Source organism: Mobula hypostoma, chromosome 31, assembly GCF_963921235.1.
Source record: "Mobula hypostoma chromosome 31, sMobHyp1.1, whole genome shotgun sequence".
NCBI classification, from domain to species: domain Eukaryota; kingdom Metazoa; phylum Chordata; class Chondrichthyes; order Myliobatiformes; family Myliobatidae; genus Mobula; species Mobula hypostoma.
Window position 1 is genome coordinate 2061557 of NC_086127.1, and position 21972 is coordinate 2083528.

Consider the following 21972-nt stretch of genomic DNA (forward strand, 5'->3'; position numbering starts at 1 on the left):
TACCTGGGGTTGGTTCTGTCCCTTCCTGTCATTTGCCTCTGTCGAGTGGTGATCCGCACCCTGCCAGCAGGAGCTTGTCAAGACTCGCCTCATGTCTCCAGCCTCCAGCTACACCTTAAGTACCAGCCTCCATCCTCCAGCCTCGCCTCAAATCTCAAGCCCCCAGCCTCCAGCCTTGCCTCAAGTCTCAAGCCTTCAGCCTCCAGCCTCCAGTCTCGCCTCGCCTCAAAACTCCAGCATCCAGCCTCGCCTCGCCTCAATTCTCTAGCCTCCAGCCCCGTCTCGCCTTGTCTCCGGCCTCCAGCGTAGCCTCAGCTCAAGTGTGTAGGCGCAAGCCTCGACTCGCCTCAAGTCTCCAGCCTCCAGCCTGGCCTCGCCTCAGGTTTCCAGCTTCCAGCATCCAGCCTTGCTTCGCCTCAAGTCCAAAGCCACCATCCTCCGGCCGCAGCTCTAGTCTCAAGTCTCCAGCCTCCTGCCAAGCCTCACCTCGTCTCTTGCCTAGCCTCGAGCCTGTAGAATCCAGTCTCTGGCCTCTAGCCTCTTGCCAAGTCAAGGCAAGTCTCTAGCCTCTAGCCTCTAGCCTCTTGCCAAGCCAAGCCAAGTCTCTACGCTCCAGCCTGTCTCCAAGCCAAGCCAAGTCTCTGGCCTCGAGTCTGTCTCCAAGGCAAACCAAGTCTCTAGCCTCGATCCTCTTGCCAAGCCAATCCAAGTCTCTCGCCTCCAGATTCTAGCCTGAAGACTCCAGCGTCGTCCTGCCTGCCTGCCAAGTCTCGTCCGAGGGAGTAGTATTGGACTTGCGGCAATGAGATACTAATCTATCTGGGATACGCTATTGTCTGGTGAATTGAATGGCTACCTGATGCGGAGGTAGGTTGTATTATTCTGGGAGATGCGAGAAACACAGATTCAAGCCCAAGGTAGTTCATTTTATGTTAATTGTACTGTTCTAATCTACTGTGACTGAAACGCTGCCGGTTGCATTCTGTTTTTTGTATAACTTAGATTTCGTTCGCTTGTACATGTACAAATTTCTCTTTCACTGTAGTCTTGCTGATTTTACATGTCCTGCGCGTCAACATACAAGGTGAGGTTAGAGGACAATTTTAACAACAGTAGGGAATAAATCACATTAAATCCTGTCTCATTGAGTCCGAGGTATGGCGACGGTCTGTCGACGATGTGTTGCACAGCTACTCTGTGACAGATCACCGCATCTCTCAATTTCCCATTGTTCAGGGAACGATCGGTCATCGATTTACTATCATCGCTTAATCTGCCTGACAGTACATTAGAAAACGGAAATTAACAGCAGCCTATAATTCATAAATGTTGCGTCTTATTGTTGCTTTGATTACTCTAGTTCTGATTCCGATCTCCTCCAAAAATGTTGTTATCCTGACATAAATACACAGCTTCTTTTTCTTCCATCTAATTTTTCGACTGCACTTGTATTTTTAAGTTCATGTTGGCGTGCCTTACAACCCACGTTTCGAGCTCTTAATGTCTATTCTCTGTGGACTCTGTCAGCAAGAATGAGCCGGAAATATGCTGCAGTCTTTTATAAAATAAAAATAAGGATTCCACAAGAGTGATTGCGATGGCAAATGCTACATTTGTGCTCTGTTTTGTTTTATGTAAAACGAAACACTTGACTGCGCGTAAAATTAAATCATTATGTATGAACGGCTTGTCACGGTAATTTCACGTGTAAATTAATGCGGTGTCATTTTTATAGATCGATAAATGGGCACACAATCCGGAAATTAAACTGCACTTCATTGGCAGAGTCCGTTTCCACAACCATTCCCCGCTCACCTTCATTATCACCGCGGTGGTCATCTTCAGCAGGTACTTTTTGCGCCTTGCCAACTGCTTCTTCTTTAGTTTCTATAGTTTGTAGTGTAATACTCTCTGACAAACATCCCTCTGGTTCATTTCCACTGGCATGGTGCCCATTTCCTTCTGTGTAGGTTCAGGGATGGGAACAAGAATTAATACTGCTAGCTACTTTGAAATTTGAAGTCTCCAACCTCCAGCCTCGGCTCGTTCAAGTCTCCAGCATCCAGTTTTGCCTCGCCTCAAGTCTCCTTCCTCCAGCCTCGCCTCGCCTCAAGTCTCCAGCCTCCAGCCTCGCCTCGCCTCAAGTCTCCAGCCTCCAGCCTCACCTCGCCTCAAGTCTCTAGCCTCCAGCCTCCAGCCTCGCCTCGCCTCGCCTCAAGTCTCGAGCCTCCAACCTGGCCTCGCCTCGTCTGTAGCCTCCAGCTTTGCCTCGCCTCAAGTCTCCTGCCTCCAGCTTCTCCTCGCCTCAAGTCTCCTGCCTCCAGCCTCGCCCAAGCCTCCAGCCTCCAGCCTCCAGCCTCGCCTCGCCTCAAGTCTCCAGTCTCCAGCCTGGCCTCGCCTCGTCTGTAGCCTCCAGCTTTGCCTCGCCTCAAGTCTCCTGCCTCCAGCCTCTGCTCGCCTCAAGTCTCCAGCATCCAGCCTTGCTTCGCCTCGTCTCCAACCTCCAGCCTCTAGCCTCACCTCTCCTCAAGTCTCCAGCCTCCAGCCTTGCTTCGCCTCGTCTCCAACCTCCAGCCTCCAGCCTCGCCTCGCCTCGTCTTCAACCTCCTGCCAAGCCTCGCCTCGTGTATTGACTCGCCCCGAGCCTGTAAACTCCAGCCCCTACTCTTTAGCTTCCTGCCAAGTCAAGCTATGTTTCTATCCTCTAGCCTCCCTCCAAGCTAAGCCAAATCTCTAGCATCGAGCATATTGCCAAGCCAATCCAAATGTCTAGCCTCTACTTTCCAGCCTGAAGACTCCAGCCCCGTCCTGCCTGCCTGCCAAGCCTAGTCCTTGCCTAGTTCTGCGGTCCGAGTCAGAGGCAAGACCCATTTACTGGGTCCTTGTCCAGTATCAGGCTCGGAGTCCAAGCCCGGGCTCCTAGCTCTTTTGTCCAGTCCTGTTCCAGGTTCCTGGTTTTCCTGTCCATGTCCTTGCCACCGCCCTGTACCCTAGTCCTGTCGCTAGTACTTCACGGTCTGTGTCTTGCACTTGGATCCGTTCCCAGCCGTGCCATTATGACGGTTACAAATCTGGGCAATGCGTGTAAAAACCGTTGTCTTTATGCATCCAGCAACAATTCATCAGAGATCAACGCTGATTACACCCTCTGTCTTGCAATTTTCCATTCACAATATTAGTAATCCCACAGGCTTTGCCCAGTCTCCGACTAATACTCCTTGACAGCCGCTCTCTCATAACATATGAAACTTAGAGAAATGCACGCGTTCACGTCAAAATGCCCTAAAAATGGTGACTGTCCTGTGGCGCTCTGCCGGCAGTGTCGTTCTTCGTGTTCACATAAACAAACGCCACCCTGAAATAGAGTGGGCATGGAAACATATGTAAGACATGTTGAAAATAAACTCACCCCCATACATTCTTTCTTCCTCTGGTGTGCGTGTGATTTCTTCTTGTCGGCTTGCTTTCGGATCGTTCCCCATAACTTCCAGAATATCCTTCTCACTTTCATTGCCAGCGCAGTTCCTAACTTCGGCGGGCTCTCCTTTCGTGTAATCTCCGGTATTTTCTGCAGTTTCTGTATTTAGTCCCTTGCCTGTACTTGTTTCTTTTCCGCTGGCACGTTGTTGTTTAATATCTGATTCCTGTTCTGTCGTTATTTCGCGAGTCGTCCGAACAGTCCCTGCAGATAAGTTAAAAATCCAACAATGGATTAACTTCTATTGAGTCTATATCTGTCAACGGGTGTAGGGAGTAGTATTGGACTTGCGGCAATGTGATACTAATCTATCTGGGATACGCTATTGTCTGGTGAATTGAATGGTTACCTGATGCGGAGGTAGGTTGTATTATTCTGGGAGATGCGAGAAACACAGATTCAAGCCGGAGATAGTTCATTTTATGTTAATTGTACTGTTCTAATCTACTGTGACTGAAACGCTGCCGGTTGCATTCTGTTTTTTGTATAACTTAGATTTCGTTCGCTTGTACATGTACAAATTTCTCTTTCACTGTAGTCTTGCCGATTTTACATGTCCTGCGCGTCAACATACAAGGTGAGTTTAGAGGACAATTTTAACAACAGTAGGGAATAAATCACATTAAATCCTGTCTCATTGAGTCCGAGGTATGGCTACGGTCTGTCGACGATGTGTTGCACAACTACTCTGTGACAGATCACCGCATCTCTCAATTTCCCATTGTTCAGAGAAAGATCTATCATCGATTTACTATCATCGCTTAATCTGCCTGACACTACATTAGAAAACGGAAATTAACAGCAGCCTATAATTCATAAATGTTGCGTCTTATTGTTGCTTTGATTACTCTAGTTCTGATTCCGAACTCCTCCAAAAATGTTGTTATCCTGACATAAATACACAGCTTCTTTTTCTTCCATCCAATTTTTCGACTGCACTTGTATTTTCAAGTTCATATTGGCGTGCCTTACAACCCACGTTTCGAGCTCTTAATGTCTATTCTCTGTGGTCTCTCTCAGCAAAAATGAGCCGGAAATATGCTGCAGTCTTTTATAAAATAAAAATAAGGATTCCACAAGAGTGATTGCGATGGCAAATGCTACATTTGTGCTCTGTTTTGTTTTATGTAAAACGAAACACTTGACTGCGCGTAATATTAAGTCATTATGTATGAACGGCTTGTCACGGGAATTTGACGTGTAAATTAATGCGGTGTCATTTTGATAGATCGATAAATGGGCACACAATCCGGAAATTAAACTGCACTTCATTGGCAGAGTCCGTTTCCACAACCATTCCCCGCTCACCTTCATTATCACCACGGTGGTCATCTTCAGCAGGTACTTTTTGCGCCTTGCCAACTGCTTCTTCTTTAGTTTCTATAGTTTGTAGTGTAATACTCTCTGACAAACATCCCTCTGGTTCACTTCCACTGGCATGGTGCCCATTTCCTTCTGTGTAGGTTCAGGAATGGGAACAAGAATTAATACTGCTAGCTACTTTGAAATTTGAAGTCTCCAGCCTCCAGCCTCGGCTCGTTCAAGTCTCCTGCATCCAACCTGGCCTCGCCTCGTCTATAGCCACCAGCTTTGCCTCGCCTCAAGTCTCCTGCCTCCAGCTTCTCCTCGCCTCGTTTCCTACCTCCAGCCCGCCCAAGCCTCCAGCCTCCAGCCTCGCCTCGCCTCGTCTCCAGCCTCCAGCCTGGCCTCGCCTCGTCTGTAGCCTCCAGCTTTGCCTCGCCTCAAGTCTCCTGCCTCCAGCCTCTGCTCGCCTCAAGTCTCCAGCATCCAGCCTTGCTTCGCCTCGTCTCCAACCTCCAACCTCTAGCCTCACCTCTCCTCAAGTCTCCAGCCTCCAGCCTTGCTTCGCCTCGTCTCCAACCTCCAGCCTCCAGCCTCGCCTCGCCTCGTCTTCAACCTCCTGCCAAGCCTCGCCTCGTGTATTGACTCGCCCCGAGCCTGTAAACTCCAGCCCCTACTCTTTAGCTTCCTGCCAAGTCAAGCTATGTTTCTACCCTCTAGCCTCCCTCCAAGCTAAGCCAAATCTCTAGCATCGAGCATATTGCCAAGCCAATCCAAATGTCTAGCCTCTACTTTCCAGCCTGAAGACTCCAGCCCCGTCCTGCCTGCCTGCCAAGCCTCGTCCTTGCCTAGTTCTGCGGTCCGAGTCAGAGGCAAGACCCATTTACTGGGTCCTTGTCCAGTATCAGGCTCGGAGTCCAAGCCCGGGCTCCTAGCTCTTTTGTCCAGTCCCGTTCCAGGTTCCTGGTTTTCCTGTCCATGTCCTTGCCACCGCCCTGTACCCTAGTCCTGTCGCTAGTACTTCACGGTCTGTGTCTTGCACTTGGATCCGTTCCCAGCCGTGCCATTATGACGGTTACAAATCTGGGCAATGCGTGTAAAAACGTTGTCTTTATGCATCCAGCAACAATTCATCAGAGATCAACGCTGATTACACCCTCTGTCTTGCAATTTTCCATTCACAATATTAGTAATCCCACAAGCTTTGCCCAGTCCTCGACTACTTACACCTTGACAGCCGTTTCTCGTAACATATGAACGTTAGAGAAATGCACGCATTCACATCAAAATGCCCTAAAATTGGTAACTGTGCTGTGGCGCTCCACCCGCAGTGTAGTTCTTCGTGTTCACATAATCTAACGCCACACTGAGATAGAGTGGGCCTGGAAACATAGGAAGCCCATGTTGAAAATAAACTCACCCCGCCTCATTCTTTCTTCCTCTGGTGTGCGTTTGACTAAAGACTCTACAAGAGTGATTGCGATGAAGAATGCTACATTTGTACGCTGTTTTGTTTTATGTAAAAAGAAACACTGGACTGCGCGTAAAATTAAGTCATTATTTATGAACGGCATGTCACGGGATTTTCACGTGTAAATTAATGAGGTGTCATTTTGATAGATCGATAAGTAGGCACACAATCTGGAAATTAAACTGCACTTCATTAACAGAGTCCGTTTCCACAACCATTCCCCACTCACCTTCATTATCACCACGGTAGTCCTCTTCCGTAGGTACTTTTTGCGCCTTGCCTTCAGTTTCTTCTTTAGTTTCTATAGTTTGTAGTGTAATACTCTCTGTCAAACGTCCCTCTGGTTCACTTCCAGTGGCATGGTGCCCTTTTCCTTCTGTGTAGGTTCAGGGATGGGAACAAGAATTAATACTGTTAGCTAATTTGAAATTCCTCGCTGTCCGATAAAGAGGGGGCGTCCGCGGGGCGTATAGTCTTTAGTCATGTTTCAGCCATGGAAATCAGGCTGCAGAGAGACAACTGGATATAAAGTACAGCCAAATAACTACCCTATTCCATTGAAATCTCTGCGTACCCACTGGGTCAGGAAGACCGGTCGATGTACAGTAACCCTCAGAAAGAAAGAGACCGCAAATGCCGAAATATGAAGGGAGAGGCCAACTGCAAAGTATCAGTCTGTGCCGAGAGTGTCAGAATTTATCGTCAAGACACTGCCGGGGCAACAAAGAGCGTTGTTTTCGATCACAGATGCCGATTACGCATTGCGATCAGGGAGTAATGAACTTATTCTTATTCATCTATCTCTCTCTCCCTCTCTCTCTCTCTCTCTCTCTCTCTCTCTCTCTCTCTCTCTCTCTTTCTCTTTCTCTCCACCTCTCTCCATGCAACTCTCTTTCTGCCTCCCGTTCTCTTTCTCTCTCCCCTCTACAATCGCTCACTTATATCACTGGAAGGTGCAACAAGTTTCAATGAATTGAAGGGAGGATGGCTAAATTATTGTCTGCAGTCCAATAGCTTATATTTCTCGGGATTGATGAAGGGACAAATTTGACAGAGGTGAATAGAGTAGGGATTATCACACGTTCTTCCAACGAACAATTAAGAGTTGCACATCAGGGCAATGCGTGTAAAAAAAAAAAAAAAAAACTTTGGCTTTATGCATCCAGCAACAACTTGTCAGAGGTCAACGTTGATCACACCGTCTGTCTAGCCTTAGAGCCACACTGTACCTAGCTACCTCCCGGTCCGTTGCCTCTGGCCAGGTAAGCCAGGCTTCTTGCCGTTACCTGGAGTTGGCTCGGTCCCTTCCTGTCCTTTGTCTCAGCCCGGGTAAGACAAGCCGTCTTGCCGTTACCTGGGGTTCTTTCTGTCCCTTCCTGTCCCTTGCCTTTGTCGGGTGTTGATCCGCGCCCTGCCCAGGGGGAGCCTGCCAAGCCTCGTCACATATCTTCTGTCTCCAGCCTCGCCTTGCCTCAAGTACCAGCCTCCAGCCTGGCCCCGCCTCGTCTGTAGCCTCCAGCTTTGCCTCGCCTCGCCTCAAGTCTTCAACCTCCTGCCAAGCCTCGCCTCGTGTATTGCCTAGCCTCGAGCCTGTAGACTCCAGTCCTGTTCCAGGTTCCTGATGTTCCTGTCCATGTCCTTGCTATCGACCAGTATGCTAGTCCTGTCTCTTGTACTTAGGTGTCTGTGTCTTGCACTTGGGTCCGTTCCCAGCCGTGCCCTTATGACAGTTACACATCTGGGCAATGCGTGTAAAAACGTTGTCTTTATACATCCAGCAACAATTCATCAGAGATCAACTCTGATTACACCCTCTGTCTTCCAATTTTCCATTTACAATATTAGTAATCCCACAAGCTTTGCCCAGTCGCCGACTAATACGCCTTGACAGCCGCTCTCTCATAACATATGAAACGTTAGAGAAATGCACGCGTTCACGTCAAAATGCCCTAAAAACAGTGACTGCCCTGTGGCGCTCTACCCGCAGTGTAGTTCTTCGTGTTTACATAAACAAATGCCACCCTGAGATAGAGTGGGCATGGAAACATATGTAAGCCATGTTGAAAATAAACTCACCCCCCCCTCATTCTTTCTTCCTCTGGTGTGCGTGTGATTTCTTCTTGTCGGCTTGCTGTCGGATCGTTCCCCATAACTTCCAGAAGATCCTTCTCACTTTCGTTGCCAGCGCAGTTCCTAACTTCGGCGGGCTCTCCTTCCGTGTAATCTCCGGTATTTTCTGCAGTTTCTGTATTTAGTCCCTTCCCTGTACTAGTTTCATTTCCGCTGGCACGTTGTTGTTTAATATCTGTTTCCTGTACTGTCGCTATTTCGCGAGTCGTCCGAACAGTCCCTGCAGATAAATTAAAAATCCAACAATGGATTAACTAAAAATTGAGTCTATATCTGTCAACGGGTGTAGGGAGTAGTATTGAACTTGCGGCACTGAGATACTTAACCTATCTCGGATACGCTATTGTCTGGTGAATTGAATGGCTACCTGATGCGGAGGTAGGTTGTATTATTCTGGGAGATGCGAGAAACACAGATTCAAGCCCGAGGTAGTTCATTTTATGTTAATTGTACTGTTCTAATCTACTGTGACTGAAACGCTGCCGGTTGCATTCTGTTTTTTGTATAACTTAGATTTCGTTCTCTTGTACATGTACAAATTTCTCTTTCACTGTAGTCTTGCCGATTTTACATGTCCTGTGCGTCAACATACAAAGTGAGTTTATAGGACAATTTTAACAACAGTAGGGAATAAATCACATTAAATCCTGTCTTATTGAGTCCGAGGTATGGCGACGGTCTGTCGACGATGTGTTCTACAACTACTCTGTGACAGATCACCGCATCTCTCAATTTCCCATTGTTCAGAGAACGATCTATCATCGATTTACTATCATCGCTTAATCTGCCTGACAGTACATTAGAAAACGGAAATTAACAGCAGCCTATAATTCATAAATATTGCGTCTTATTGTTGCTTTGATTACTCTAGTTCTGATTCCGAACTCCTACAAAAATGTTGTTATCCTGACATAAATACACAGCTTCTTTTTCTTCCATCTGATTTTTCGACTGCACTTGTATTTTCAAGTTCATGTTGGCGTGCCTTGCAACCAACGTTTCGAGCTCTTAATGTCTATTCTCTGTGGTCTCTCTCAGAAAGAATGAACCGGAAATATGCTGCAGTCTGTTATAAAATAAAAATAAAGACTCTGCAAGAGTGATTGCGATGGCAAATGCTACATTTATGCTCTGTTTTGTTTTATGTAAAACGAAACACTTGACTGCGCGTAAAATTAAATCATTATGTATGAACGGCATGTCACGGTAATTTCACGTGTAAATTAATGCGGTGTCATTTTTATAGATCGATGAATGGGCACACAATCCGGAAATTAAACTGCACTTCATTGGCAGAGTCCGTTTCCACAACCATTCCCCGCTCACCTTCATTATCACCACGGTGGTCATCTTCAGCAGGTACTTTTTGCGCCTTGCCAACTGTTTCTTCTTTACTTTCTATAGTTTGTAGTGTAATACTCTCTGACAAACATCCCTCTGGTTCACTTCCACTGGCATGGTGCCCATTTCCTTCTGTGTAGGTTCAGGGATGGGAACAAGAATTAATACTGTTAGCTACTTTAAAATTTGAAGTCTCCAGCCTCCAGCCTCGGCTCGTTCAAGTCTCCAGCATCCAGTTTTGCCTCGCCTCAAGTCTTCTGCCTCCAGCCTCGCCTCGCCTCAAGTCTCCAGCCTCAAGCCTCCAGCCTCGCCTCGCCTCAAGTCTCCAGCCTCCAACCTGGCCTCGCCTCATCTGTAGCCTCCAGCTTTGCCTCGCCTCAAGTCTCCTGCCTCCAGCCTCTGCTCGCCTCTAGTCTCCTGCCTCCAGACTCGCCCAAGCCTCCAGCCTCCAGCCTCCAAACTCGCCTCGCCTCAAGCCTCCAGCCTCCAGCCTGGCCTCGCCTCGTCTGTAGCCTCCAGCTTTGCCTCGCCTCAAGTCTCCTGCCTCCAGCCTCTGCTCGCCTCAAGTCTCCAGCATCCAGCCTTGCTTCGCCTCGTCTCCAACCTCCAGCCTCTAGCCTCGCCTCGCCTCGTCTTCAACCTCCTGCCAAGACTCGCCTCGTGTATTGACTCGCCCCGAGCCTGTAAACTCCAGCCTCTACTCTTTAACTTCTTGACAAGTCAAGCTAAGTTTCTAGCCTCTAGCCTCCCTCCAAGCTAAGCCAAATCTCTAGCATCGAGCATATTGCCAAGCCAATCCAAGGGTCTAGCCTCTACCTTCCAGCCTGAAGACTCCAGCCCCGTCCTGCCTGCCTGCCAAGCCTCGTCCTTGCCTAGTTCTGCGGTCCGAGTCAGAGGCAAGACCCATTTACTGGGTCCTTGTCCAGTATCAAGTTCGGAGTCCAAGCCCGGGCTCCTAGCTCTTTTGTCCAGTCCTGTTCCAGGTTCCTGGTTTTCCTGTCCATGTCCTTGCCACCGCCCTGTACCCTAGTCCTGTCGCTAGTACTTCACGGTCTGTGTCTTGCACTTGGATCCGTTCCCAGCCGTGCCATTATGACGGTTACAAATCTGGGCAATGCGTGTAAAAACGTTGTCTTTATGCATCCAGCAACAATTCATCAGAGATCAACGCTGATTACACCCTCTATCTTGCAATTTTCCATTCACAATATTAGTAATCCCACAAGCTTTGCCCAGTCTTCGACTACTTACGCCTTGACAACCGTTTCTCGTAACATATGAAGGTTAGAGAAGTGCACGCGTTCACGTCAAAATGCCCTAAAATTGATAACTGTGCTGTGGCGCTCCACCCGCAGTGTAGTTCTTCGTGTTCACATAATCTAACGCCACACTGAGATAGAGTGGGCATGGAAACATAGGAAGCCCATGTTGAAAATAAACTCACCCCGCCTCATTCTTTCTTCCTCTGGTGTGCGTTTGACTAAAGACTCTACAAGTGTGATTGCGATGAAGAATGCTACATTTGTACGCTGCTTTGTTTTATGTAAAAAGAAACACTGGACAGCGCGTAAAATTAAGTCATTATTTATGAACGGCATGTCACGGGAATTTCACGTGTAAATTAATGAGGTGTCATTTTGATAGATCGATAAGTAGGCACACAATCCGGAAATTAAACTGCACTTCATTAGCAGAGTCTGTTTCCACAACCATTCCCCACTCACCTTCATTATCACCACGGTAGTCCTCTTCCGTAGGTACTTTTTGCGCCTTGCCTTCAGTTTCTTCTTTAGTTTCTATAGTTTGTAGTGTAATACTCTCTGACAAACTTCCCTCTGGTTCACTTGCAGTGGCATGGTGCCGTTTTCCTTCTGTGTAGGTTCAGGGATGGGAACAAGAGTTAATACTGTTAGCTACTTTGAAATTCCTCGCTGTCTGATAAAGAGGGGGCGTCCGCGGGGCGTATAGTCTTAAGTCATGTTTCAGCCATGGAAATCAGGCTGCAGAGAGACAACTGGATATAAACTACAACCAAATAACTACCCTATTCCATTGAAATCTCTGCGTACCCACTGGGTCAGGAAGACCGGTCGAATTACTGTAACCCTCAGAAAGAAAGAGACCGCAAATGCCGAAATATGAAGGAAGAGGCCAACTGCAAAGTATCAGTCTGTGCCGAGAGTGTCAGAATTTATCGTCAAGACACTGCCGGGGCAACAAAGAGCGTTGTTTTCGATCACAGATGCCGATCACGCATAGCGATCTGGGAGTAATGTATTTATTCTCATTCATCTCTCTCTCTCTCTCTCTCTCTCTCTCTCTCTCTCTTTCTCTCTCTCTCTTTCTCTTTCTCTCCAACTCTCTCCATGCAACTCTGTTTCTGCCTCCTCCTCTCTTTCTCTCTCCCCTCTACTATCGCTCACTGAAATCAATGGAAGGTGCAACGAGCTTCAATTAATTGAAGGGAGGATTGCTAAACTATTTGCTTTACTCTAATAGATTATATTTCTCCTGATTTATGATGGGGCGATTTTGACAGAGGTGAATAGAATAGAGATTATCACACGTTCTTCCAACGAACAATTTAGAGTTGGACATCAGGGCAATGCGTGTAAAAAACGTTGGCTTTATGCATCCAGCCACAACTTATCAGAGATCAACGCTGATCACATCCTCTGTCTGGCCCTTGAGCCACACTGTACCTAGCTCCCTTCCGGTCCGTTGCCTCCTGCCGCCAGGTAAGCCAGGCCGTCTTGCCGTTACCTGGGGTTATCTCGGTCCATTCCTGTCCCTTGTCTCCGCCCAGGTAAGCCAGGCCGTCTTGCCGTTACCTGGGTTGTTTCTGTCCCTTCCTGTCCCTTTCCTCTGTCGAGGTGATCCGCGCACTGCCCTGGAGGAGCATGCCAGGCCTCGTTACATGTCTCCAGTCTCCACCTCGGTCGCCTCAAGTCTCCTGCCTCCAGCCTCCAGCGTCGCCTCAAGTACCAGCCTCCAGTCTCCAGCCTCGCCTCGTCTCAAGCCTCCAGCATCCAGCCTTGCCTCAATTCTCAAGCCTCCAGCCTCCAGCCTTGCCTCGCCTGGTCGCCAGCCCCCAGCCTCGCCTCGCCTCAATTCGACAGCCTCCAGTCTCGCCTCGCCTCAAGTCTCCAGCCTCCAGCCTCGGCTCGTTCAAGTCTCCTGCCTCCAGCCTTGCCTCGCCTCAAGTATCCAGCTTCCAGCCTCGCCTCGCCTCAAGTCTCCAGCCTCGAGCCTCGCCTCGCCTCAAGCCTCCATCCTCCAGCCTCCAGCCTCGCCTCGCCTCAAGTCTCCAGACTCCTGCCAAGCCTCGCCTCGTGTATTGCCTAGCCGCGAGCCTGTAGAATCCAGCCATTACCCTTTAGCCTCTTGCCAAGTCAAACCGAGTCTCTAGCCTTTTTCCAAGCAAAGCCAAGTGCCTGGCCTCCAGCCAAGCCAAGCCAAACCTCTAGCATCGAGCATATTGCCAAGCCTCTAGATTCTAGCCTGAAGGCTCCAGCCCCGTCCTGCCTGCCTGCCAAGCCTTGTCCTTGCTTTGTTCTGCGGTCGGAGCCAGAGGCAAGACCCAGTTACTGGGTCCTTGTCCAGTCTTTTGCTCGGAGTCCTATCCGGGACTCCTAGCTCTTTGGTCCAATCTTATTCTAGGTTCCTGATGTTCCCGTCCATGTCCTTGCCATCGACCTGTAGCCTAGTCCTGTCTCTAGTACTTAAGTGTCTGTGTCTTGCACTTGGGTCCGTTCCCAGCCGTGCCCTTATGACAGTTGCACATCTGGGCAATGCGTGTAAAAACGTTGTCTTTATGCATCCAGCAACAATTCATCAGAGATCAACGCTGATTACACCCTCTGTCTTGCAATTTTCCATTCACAATATTAGTAATCCCACAGGCTTTGCCCAGTCTCCGACTAATACTCCTTGACAGCCGCTCTCTCATAACATATGAAACGTTAGAGAAATGCACGCGTTCACGTCAAAATGCCCTAAAAATGGTGACTGTCCTGTGGCGCTCTGCCGGCAGTGTAGTTCTTCGTGTTCACATAAACAAACGCCACCCTGAAATAGAGTGGGCATGGAAACATATGTAAGTCATGTTGAAAATAAACTCACCCCCCTTCATTCTTTCTTCCTCTGGTGTGCGTGTGATTTCTTCTTGTCGGCTTGCTGTCGGATCGTTCCCCATAACTTCCAGAATATCCTTCTCACTTTCATTGCCAGCGCAGTTCCTAACTTCGGCGGGCTCTCCTTTCGTGTAATCTCCGGTATTTTCTGCAGTTTCTGTATTTAGTCCCTTGCCTGTACTTGTTTCTTTTCCGCTGGCACGTTGTTGTTTAATATCTGATTCCTGTTCTGTCGTTATTTCGCGAGTCGTCCGAACAGTCCCTGCAGATAAGTTAAAAATCCAACAATGGATTAACTTCTATTGAGTCTATATCTGTCAACGGGTGTAGGGAGTAGTATTGGACTTGCGGCAATGAGATACTATTCTATCTGGGATACGCTATTGTCTGGTGAATTGAATGGTTACCTGATGCGGAGGTAGGTTGTATTATTCTGGGAGATGCGAGAAACACAGATTCAAGCCCGAGATAGTTCATTTTATGTTAATTGTACTGTTCTAATCTACTGTGACTGAAACGCTGCCGGTTGCATTCTGTTTTTTGTATAACTTAGATTTCGTTCGCTTGTACATGTACAAATTTCTCTTTCACTGTAGTCTTGCAGATTTTACATGTCCTGCACGTCAACATACAAGGTGAGTTTAGAGGACAATTTTAACAACAGTAGGGAATAAATCACATTAAATCCTGTCTTATTGAGTCCGAGGTATGGCTACGGTCTGTCGACGATGTGTCGCACAACTACTCTGTGACAGATCACCGCATCTCTCAATTTCCCATTGTTCAGAGAAAGATCTATCATCGATTTACTATCATCGCTTAATCTGCCTGACACTACATTAGAAAACGGAAATTAACAGCAGCCTATAATTCATAAATGTTGCGTCTTATTGTTGCTTTGATTACTCTAGTTCTGATTCCGAACTCCTCCAAAAATGTTGTTATTCTGACATAAATACACAGCTTCTTTTTCTTCCATCTAATTTTTCGACTGCACTTGTATTTTCAAGTTCATGTTGGCGTGCCTTACAACCCACGTTTCGAGCTCTTAATGTCTATTCTCTGTGGTCTCTCTCAGCAAGAATGAGCCGGAAATATGCGGCAGTCTTTTATAAAATAAAAATAAGGATTCTACAAGAGTGATTGCAATGGCAAATGCTACATTTGTGCTCTGTTTTGTTTTATGTAAAACGAAACACTTGACTGCGCGTAATATTAAGTCATTATGTATGAACGGCTTGTCACGGAATTTGACGTGTAAATTAATGCGGTGTCATTTTGATAGATCGATAAGTAGGCACACAATCTGGAAATTAAACTGCACTTCATTAACAGAGTCCGTTTCCACAACCATTCCCCACTCACCTTCATTATCACCACGGTAGTCCTCTTCCGTAGGTACTTTTTGCGCCTTGCCTACAGTTTCTTCTTTAGTTTCTATAGTTTGTAGTGTAATGCTCTCTGACAGACTTCCCTCTGGTTCACTTCCAGTGGCATGGTGCCCTTTTCCTTCTGTGTAGGTTCAGGGATGGGAAGATGAATTAATATTGTTAGCTAATTTGAAATTCCTCGCTGTCTGATAAAGAGGGGGCGTCCGCGGGGCGTATAGTCTTAAGTCATGTTTCAGCCATGGAAATCAGACTGCAAAGAGACAACTGGATATAAAGTACAACCAAATAACTACCCTATTCCATTGAAATCTCTGTGTACCCACTGGGTCAGGAAGACCGGTCGAAGTACAGTAACCCTCAGAAAGAAAGAGACCACAAATGCCGAAATGTGAAGGGAGAGGCCAACTGCAAAATATCAATCTGTGCCGAGATTGTCAGAATTTATCGTCAAGACACTGCCGGGGCAACAAAGAGCGTTGTTTTCGATCACAGATGCCGATTACGCATAGCGATCTGGGAGTAATGTATTTATTCTCATTCATCTCTCTCTCTCTCTCTCTCTTTCTCTCTCTCTCTCTCTCTCTTTCTCTCCAACTCTCTCCATGCAACTCTGTTTCTGCCTCCCCCTCTCTTTTTCTCTCCTCTCTACTATCGCTCATTTATATCACTGGAAGGTGCAACAAGCTTCAATTAATTGAAGGGAGGATTGCTAAACTATTGGCCGTAGTCTAATAGCGTATATTTCTCCTGATTTATGAGGGGGCGATTTTGACAGAGGTGAATAAATAGGGATTATCACACGTTCTTCCAACGAACAATTTAGAGTTGGACATCAGGGCAATGCGTGTAAAAAACGTTGGCTTTATGCATCCAGCAACAACTTAACAGAGATCAACGCTGATCACACCCTCTGCCTGGCCCTTGAGCCACACTGTACCTAGCTCCCTTCCGGTCCGTTGCCTCCTGCCAGGTAAGCCAGGCCGTCTTGCCGTTACCTGGGGTTAGCTCGGTCCATTCCTGTCCCTTGTCTCCGCCCAGGTAAGCCAGGCCGTCTTGCCGTTACCTGGGGCTGTTTCTGTCCCTTCCTGTCCCTTCCCTCTGTCGTGTGGTGATCCGCGCCCTGCCCAGGAGGAGCATGCCAGGCCTCGTTACATGTCTCCAGTCTCCAGTGTCGCCTCAAGTACCAGCCTCCAGCCTCCAGCCTCGCCTCGTCTCGTCTCAAGCCTCCAGCATCCAGCCTTGCCTCAATTCTCAAGCCTCCAGCCTCCAGCCTTGCCTCGCCTGGTCTCCAGCCTCCAGCCTCGCCTCGCCTCAATTCGACAGCCTCCAGTCTCGCCTCGCCTCAAGTCTCCTGCCTCCAGCCTCGCCTCGCCTCAAGCCTACAGCCTCCAGCTTCCAGCCTCGCCTCGCCTCAAGTCTCCAGACTCCTGCCAAGCCTCGCCTCGTGTATTGCCTAGCCGCCAGCCTGTAGAATCCAGCCTCTACCCTTTAGCCTCTTGCCAAGTCAAACCAAGTCTCTAGCCTTTTGCCAAGCAAAGCCAAGTGTCTAGCCTCCAGCCAAGCCAAGCCAAATCTCTAGCATCGAGCATATTGCCAAGCCTCTAGCTTCTAGCCTGAAGGCTCCAGCCCCGTCTTTCCTGCCTGCCAAGCCTCGTCCTTGCTTAGTTCTGCGGTCCGAGCCAGAGGCAAGACCCAGTTACTGGGTCCTTGTCCAGTCTTTGGCTCGGAGTCCTATCCCGGGTTCCTAACTCTTCTGTCCACTCCTGTTCCAGGTTCCTGATGTTCCTGTCCATGTCCTTGCCATCGACCTGTATCCTAGTCCTGTCTCTAGTACTTAAGTGTCTGTGTCTTGCACTTGGGTCCGTTCCCAGCCGTGCCCTTATGGCAGTTACACATCTGGGCAATGCGTGTAAAAACGTTGTCTTTATGCATCCAGCAACAATTCATCAGCGATCAACGCTGATTACACCCTCTGTCTTGCAATTTTCCATTCACAATATTAGGTATTGTAGCCAGGTATTAGGTATATAAGCCAGGCCGTCTTGCCGTTACCTGGGGTTGTTTTTGTCCCTTCCTGTCCCTTCCCTCTGTCGGGTGGTGTTCCGTGCCCTGCCCAGGGGGAGCCTGCCAAGCCTCGCCTCATGTCTCCAGTCTCCAGCCTCGTCTCGCGTCAAGTTTCCTGCCTCCAACCCTCAGCTTTGCCTCAAGTAGCTGCCTCCAGCCTCCAGCCTCGCCTCGTCTGAAGCCTCCAGCCTCCAGTCTTGCTCAAGTCTCAAGCCTCCAGCCTCCAGCGTCCAGCCTCGTCTGAAGCCTCCAGCCTCCAGTCTTGCCTCAAGTCTCAAGCCTCCAGCCTCCAGCGTCCAGCCTCGCCTCGCCTGATGTCTCCAGCTTCCAGAATCGCCTCGCCTCAAGTCTCCAGCCTCCAGCCTCGCCTCGCCTCAAGTCTCCAGCACCCTGCCAAGCCTCGCCTCGTCTATTGCCTAGCCTCGAGCCTGTGGAATCCAGCCCATACCCTCTAGGATCTTTCCAAGCCAAAGCAAGTCTCTAGCCTCTTGCCAAGCAAAGCCAAGTCTCTAGCCTCTAGCTCTTCCCTCTTGCCAAACCAAGCTAAGCCAAGTCTCCAGCTTCGAGTGTCTGGCCAAATCGAGCCAAATCTGTAGCCTCGAGCATCTTGCCATGCCAATCCAAGTCTCTAGCCTCTAATTTCTAGCCTGAAGATTCCAGCCTCATCCTACCTGCCTGCCAAGGCTCGTTCTTGCCCAGTTCTGGGGTCCGAGCCAGAGGCAAGACCCAGTTACTGGGTCCTTGTCCAGTCTCTGGCTCGGAGTCCAAGCCCGGTCTCCTGGCTCTTTAGTCCAGTCCTGTTCCAGGTTCCTGGTTTTCTTGTCCATGTCCTTGCCATCGCCCTGTATCCTAGTCCTGTCTCTAGTACTTAAATGTCTGTGTCTTGCACTTGGGTCCGTTCCCAGCCGTGCCCTTATGACAGTTACACATCTGGGCAATTCGTGTGAAAAACGTTGTCTTTATGCATCCAGCAACAATTCACCAGAGATCAACGCTGATTACACCCTCTGGCTTGCAATTTTCCATTCACAATATTAGTAATCCCACAAGCTTTGCCGAGTCTCCGACTAAATACGCCTTGACAGCCGCTCTCTCGGAACATCTAACACGGTAGGAAAATGCACACGTTCACGTCAAAATGCCCTGAAAATGGTGACTGTCCTGTGGTGCTCCACCCGCAGTGTAGTTCTTCGTGTTCACATAAACAAACGCACCCTGAAATAGAGTGGGCATGGAAACATAGGTAGCCCATGTTGAAAATAAACTCACCCTCTCTCATTCTTTCTTCCTCAGATGTTCGTGTGTTTTCTTCTTGTCGGTATGCTGCCCGATCGTTCCCCATATCTTCCCGAAGATTCTTCTCACTTTCGTTGCCAGCGCAGTTTCTAATGTCGACGGGATCCCTTTTCGTGTAGTCTGCGTTATTTTCTTCAGTTTCTGTATTTAGTCCCTTGCCTGTACTAGTTTCATTTCCGCTGGCACCTTGTTGTTTATTATCTGCTTCCAGTTCCGTCGGTTTGTCGCCAGTCGTCCGTGCAGTCCCTGCAGATAAATTAAAAATCCAACAATGGTTTAACTTCTCTGGAGTCTATATTTGTCATCGGGTGTAGGGAGTAGTATTGGACTTGCGACAATGTGATACTTAATCTCATGTGATACTATTGTCTGGTGAATTGCATAGCTACCTGATGCGGAGGCAGGTTGTATTATTGTAGTAGATGCGACAACCATAGATTCAAGCCCGAGATATTTCATTTCATGTTAATTGTATTATTCTCATCTACTGTGCCTGAAACGCTGCCGGTAGCATTCTATTTTTTGTATAACTTAGATTTCGTTCGCGTGTACATGTATCTGTGCACAAGGCCATGAACTCGAATTTCTCTTTCACTTTCGTATTGCCGATTTTACATGTCCTGCGCGTCAACATACAAAGTGAGTTTAGGGGACAATTTTAGCAAGAGTAGGGAATAAATCCCATTAAATCCTGTCTGATTGAGTCCGAGGTATAGCTACAGTCTGTCTGCGAAGTGTTGCACAACTACTCTGTGACAGATCACCGCATCTCTGAATTTCCCATTGTTCAGAGAACGATCTATCATCGATTTACTGTCTGTCTTAATGTGCATGACACTATGTTAGAAAACGGAAATTAACAGCAGCCTATAATTCATTTTGATAGATCGATAAATAGGCATACAATCCGGAAAGTAATCTGCACTTCATTAGCAGAGTCCTATTCCACAACCATTCCCCGCTCAACTTTTTTATCACCACGGTGGTCATCTTCAGCAGGTACTTTTTGTGTCTTGGCCACTGTTTTTTCTTTAGTTTCTATAGTTTATAGTGTAATACTCTCTGACAAACATCCCTCTAGTTCACTTCCACTGTCGTGGTCCTCTTTTCTTTCAGTTTAGGTTCAGGGATGGGAACAAGATTTAATACTGCTGGCTACTTGGAAATTCCTCTCTGACCGATAAAGAGGGGGCGTCCACGGGGCGTAGAGTCTTAAGTCATGGTTCAGCCATGGAAGTCAGGGGGCAAAGAGATAACTGGATATAAAGGACGACCAAATAGGTATTCCATTCCATCGAAATCTCTGCTTACCCACTGGGTCAGGAAGACCGGTCGAGGTGCCGTAACCCTCCGAAACAAGAGACCGCAAATGCCGAAATATGAAGAAACAGGCCAACTGCAAAATTTCAATCTGTGCCGAGAGTGTCAGAGTTTATCGTTAAGACACTGCCGGAACAACAAATTGAGTTGTTTTGGATCACAGATGCCGCCTTACGCATCGTGATCTAGGAGTAATTAATTTATTCTTATTCATCCCCCCTCTCTCTATATATATTTCTCTCTCTCTGTCTCTGTCTCTCTCTCTCTCTATCTCTCTCTGTCTCTCTCTTCCTCTTCCTCTCCCTCTCTCTCTCTCTCTATCTCTTTTTCTCCCCCACTCTCCCGACAACTCTCTTTCAACCTCCCCTTCTCTTTCTCTCTCTCCCCTACTATCGCTCACTTATATCATTGGTAGATGCAATCAGATTCAATGAATTGAAGGGAGGATGGCTAAACTATTAGCTGTCGTCCAATAAATAATATTTCTCGCGATCGATCAGGGGACGCTTTTGACAGAGGTGAATAGAATAGAGATTATCACACATTCTTCCACCGAACAACTTAGAGTTACTCATTTAGGCAATGCGTGTAAAACGTTGTCTTTATGCATCGAGCAACAATTCATCAGAGATCAACGCTGATCACAAGATCTGGCTTTCAATTCTCCACTTATATTATTAGTAATCCCACAAGCTTTCCCCACTCTCCGACTAAATACGCCTTGACAGCCGCTCTCTCATAACATCTGACACGGTAAGGAAATGCACGCGTTCACGACAAATTGCCCTTAAAATGGTGACTGTGCTGTGGCGCTCCACACGCAGTATAGTTCTTGGTGTTCACATAATCTAACGCCACCCTGAGATAGAGTGGGCATCGAAACATAGATAGCCCATGTTGAAAATAAATCACCCCCTCTCATTCTTTCTTCGTCAGGTGTTTCTTTGTCGGTATGCTGTCGGACCGTTCGCCATAACTTCCCGAAGATTCTTCTCACTTTCGTTGCCAGCGCAGTTCCTAAATTCGGCGGGTTCTCTTTTCGTGTAGTCTGCGTTATTTCCTGGAGTTTCTGTAGTTAGTCTCCTGCCTGTACTAGTTTCATTTCCGCTGGCACCTTGTTGTTTAATATCTGATTCTTGTTCTGTCGCTATTTCGCGAGTCGTCCTAACAGTCCCTGCAGATAAATTAAAAATCCAACAATGGATTATCTTCTATAGAGTCTATATCTGTCAACGGGTGTAGGGAGTAATATTGGACTTGCGCCAATGAGATACTTAATCTATCTGGTATAAACTATTGTCTGGTGAATTGAATGGCTACCTGATGCGGAGGCAGGTTGTATTATTCTGGTAGTAGCGAGAACCATAGATTCAAGCCCGAGATATATCATTTTATGTTAATTGTACTCTTCTAATCTACTGTGCCTGAAACGCTGCCGGTAGCATTCTGTTTTTTGTATAACTTAGATTTCGTTCGCGTGTACATGTATCTGTGCACAAGGCCATAAACTCGAATTTCTCTTTCACTGTCGTCTTGCCGATTTTATATGTCCTGCGCGTCAACATACAAAGTGAGTTTAGAGGACAATTTTAACAAGAGTAGGGAATAAATCTCATTCAATACTGTCTGATTGAGTCAGAGGTATAGCTACGGTCTGTCGACGATGTGTTGCAGAACTACTCTGACAGATCACCGCATCTCTCAATTTCCCATTGTTCAGAGAACGATCTATCATCGAATTACTGTTATCTCTTAATCTGCCTGACACTACATTAGAAAACCGAAATTAACAGGAGCCTATAATTAATAAATTTTGCGTCTTATTGTTGCTTTGATTAGTCTACCTCTGATTCCGACCTTGTCCAAAAATATTGTTATCGTGACATAAATACACAGAATCTTTTTCTTCCACCTAATTTTTCGATTGTACCTGTACTTTCAAGATCATGCTAGCATGCCTTACAACCCACGTTTCGAACTGGTACTGTCTGTTCTTTGTGGTCTCTCTCAGCAAGAATGAGCCGAAAATATGCTGCAGTCTGTTAT

General features: G+C 47.5%; 1 protein-coding gene across 5 annotated transcripts in view; it reads right to left on the reverse strand.

Moving 5' to 3' along the window:
* Window positions 1-3481: 3481 nt before the first annotated feature.
* LOC134339972 (uncharacterized) overlaps window positions 3482-21972 on the reverse strand; it is a 52370-nt gene continuing 33879 nt past the window's right edge. For all 5 annotated transcript variants that reach the window (XM_063036802.1, XM_063036801.1, XM_063036798.1 and 2 more), the window contains 9 exons: window positions 18580-18852; window positions 15221-15367; window positions 13845-14117; window positions 11447-11593; window positions 9708-9854; window positions 8328-8601; window positions 6481-6627; window positions 4787-4933; window positions 3482-3682 (listed from right to left, as the gene is read on the reverse strand). In XM_063036802.1, the coding sequence (XP_062892872.1) occupies window positions 6597-6627; window positions 8328-8601; window positions 9708-9854; window positions 11447-11593; window positions 13845-14117; window positions 15221-15367; window positions 18580-18852 (1292 nt within the window). In that variant the 3' untranslated portion in view covers window positions 3482-3682; window positions 4787-4933; window positions 6481-6596. The remainder of the gene's footprint in view (window positions 3683-4786; window positions 4934-6480; window positions 6628-8327; window positions 8602-9707; window positions 9855-11446; window positions 11594-13844; window positions 14118-15220; window positions 15368-18579; window positions 18853-21972) is intronic.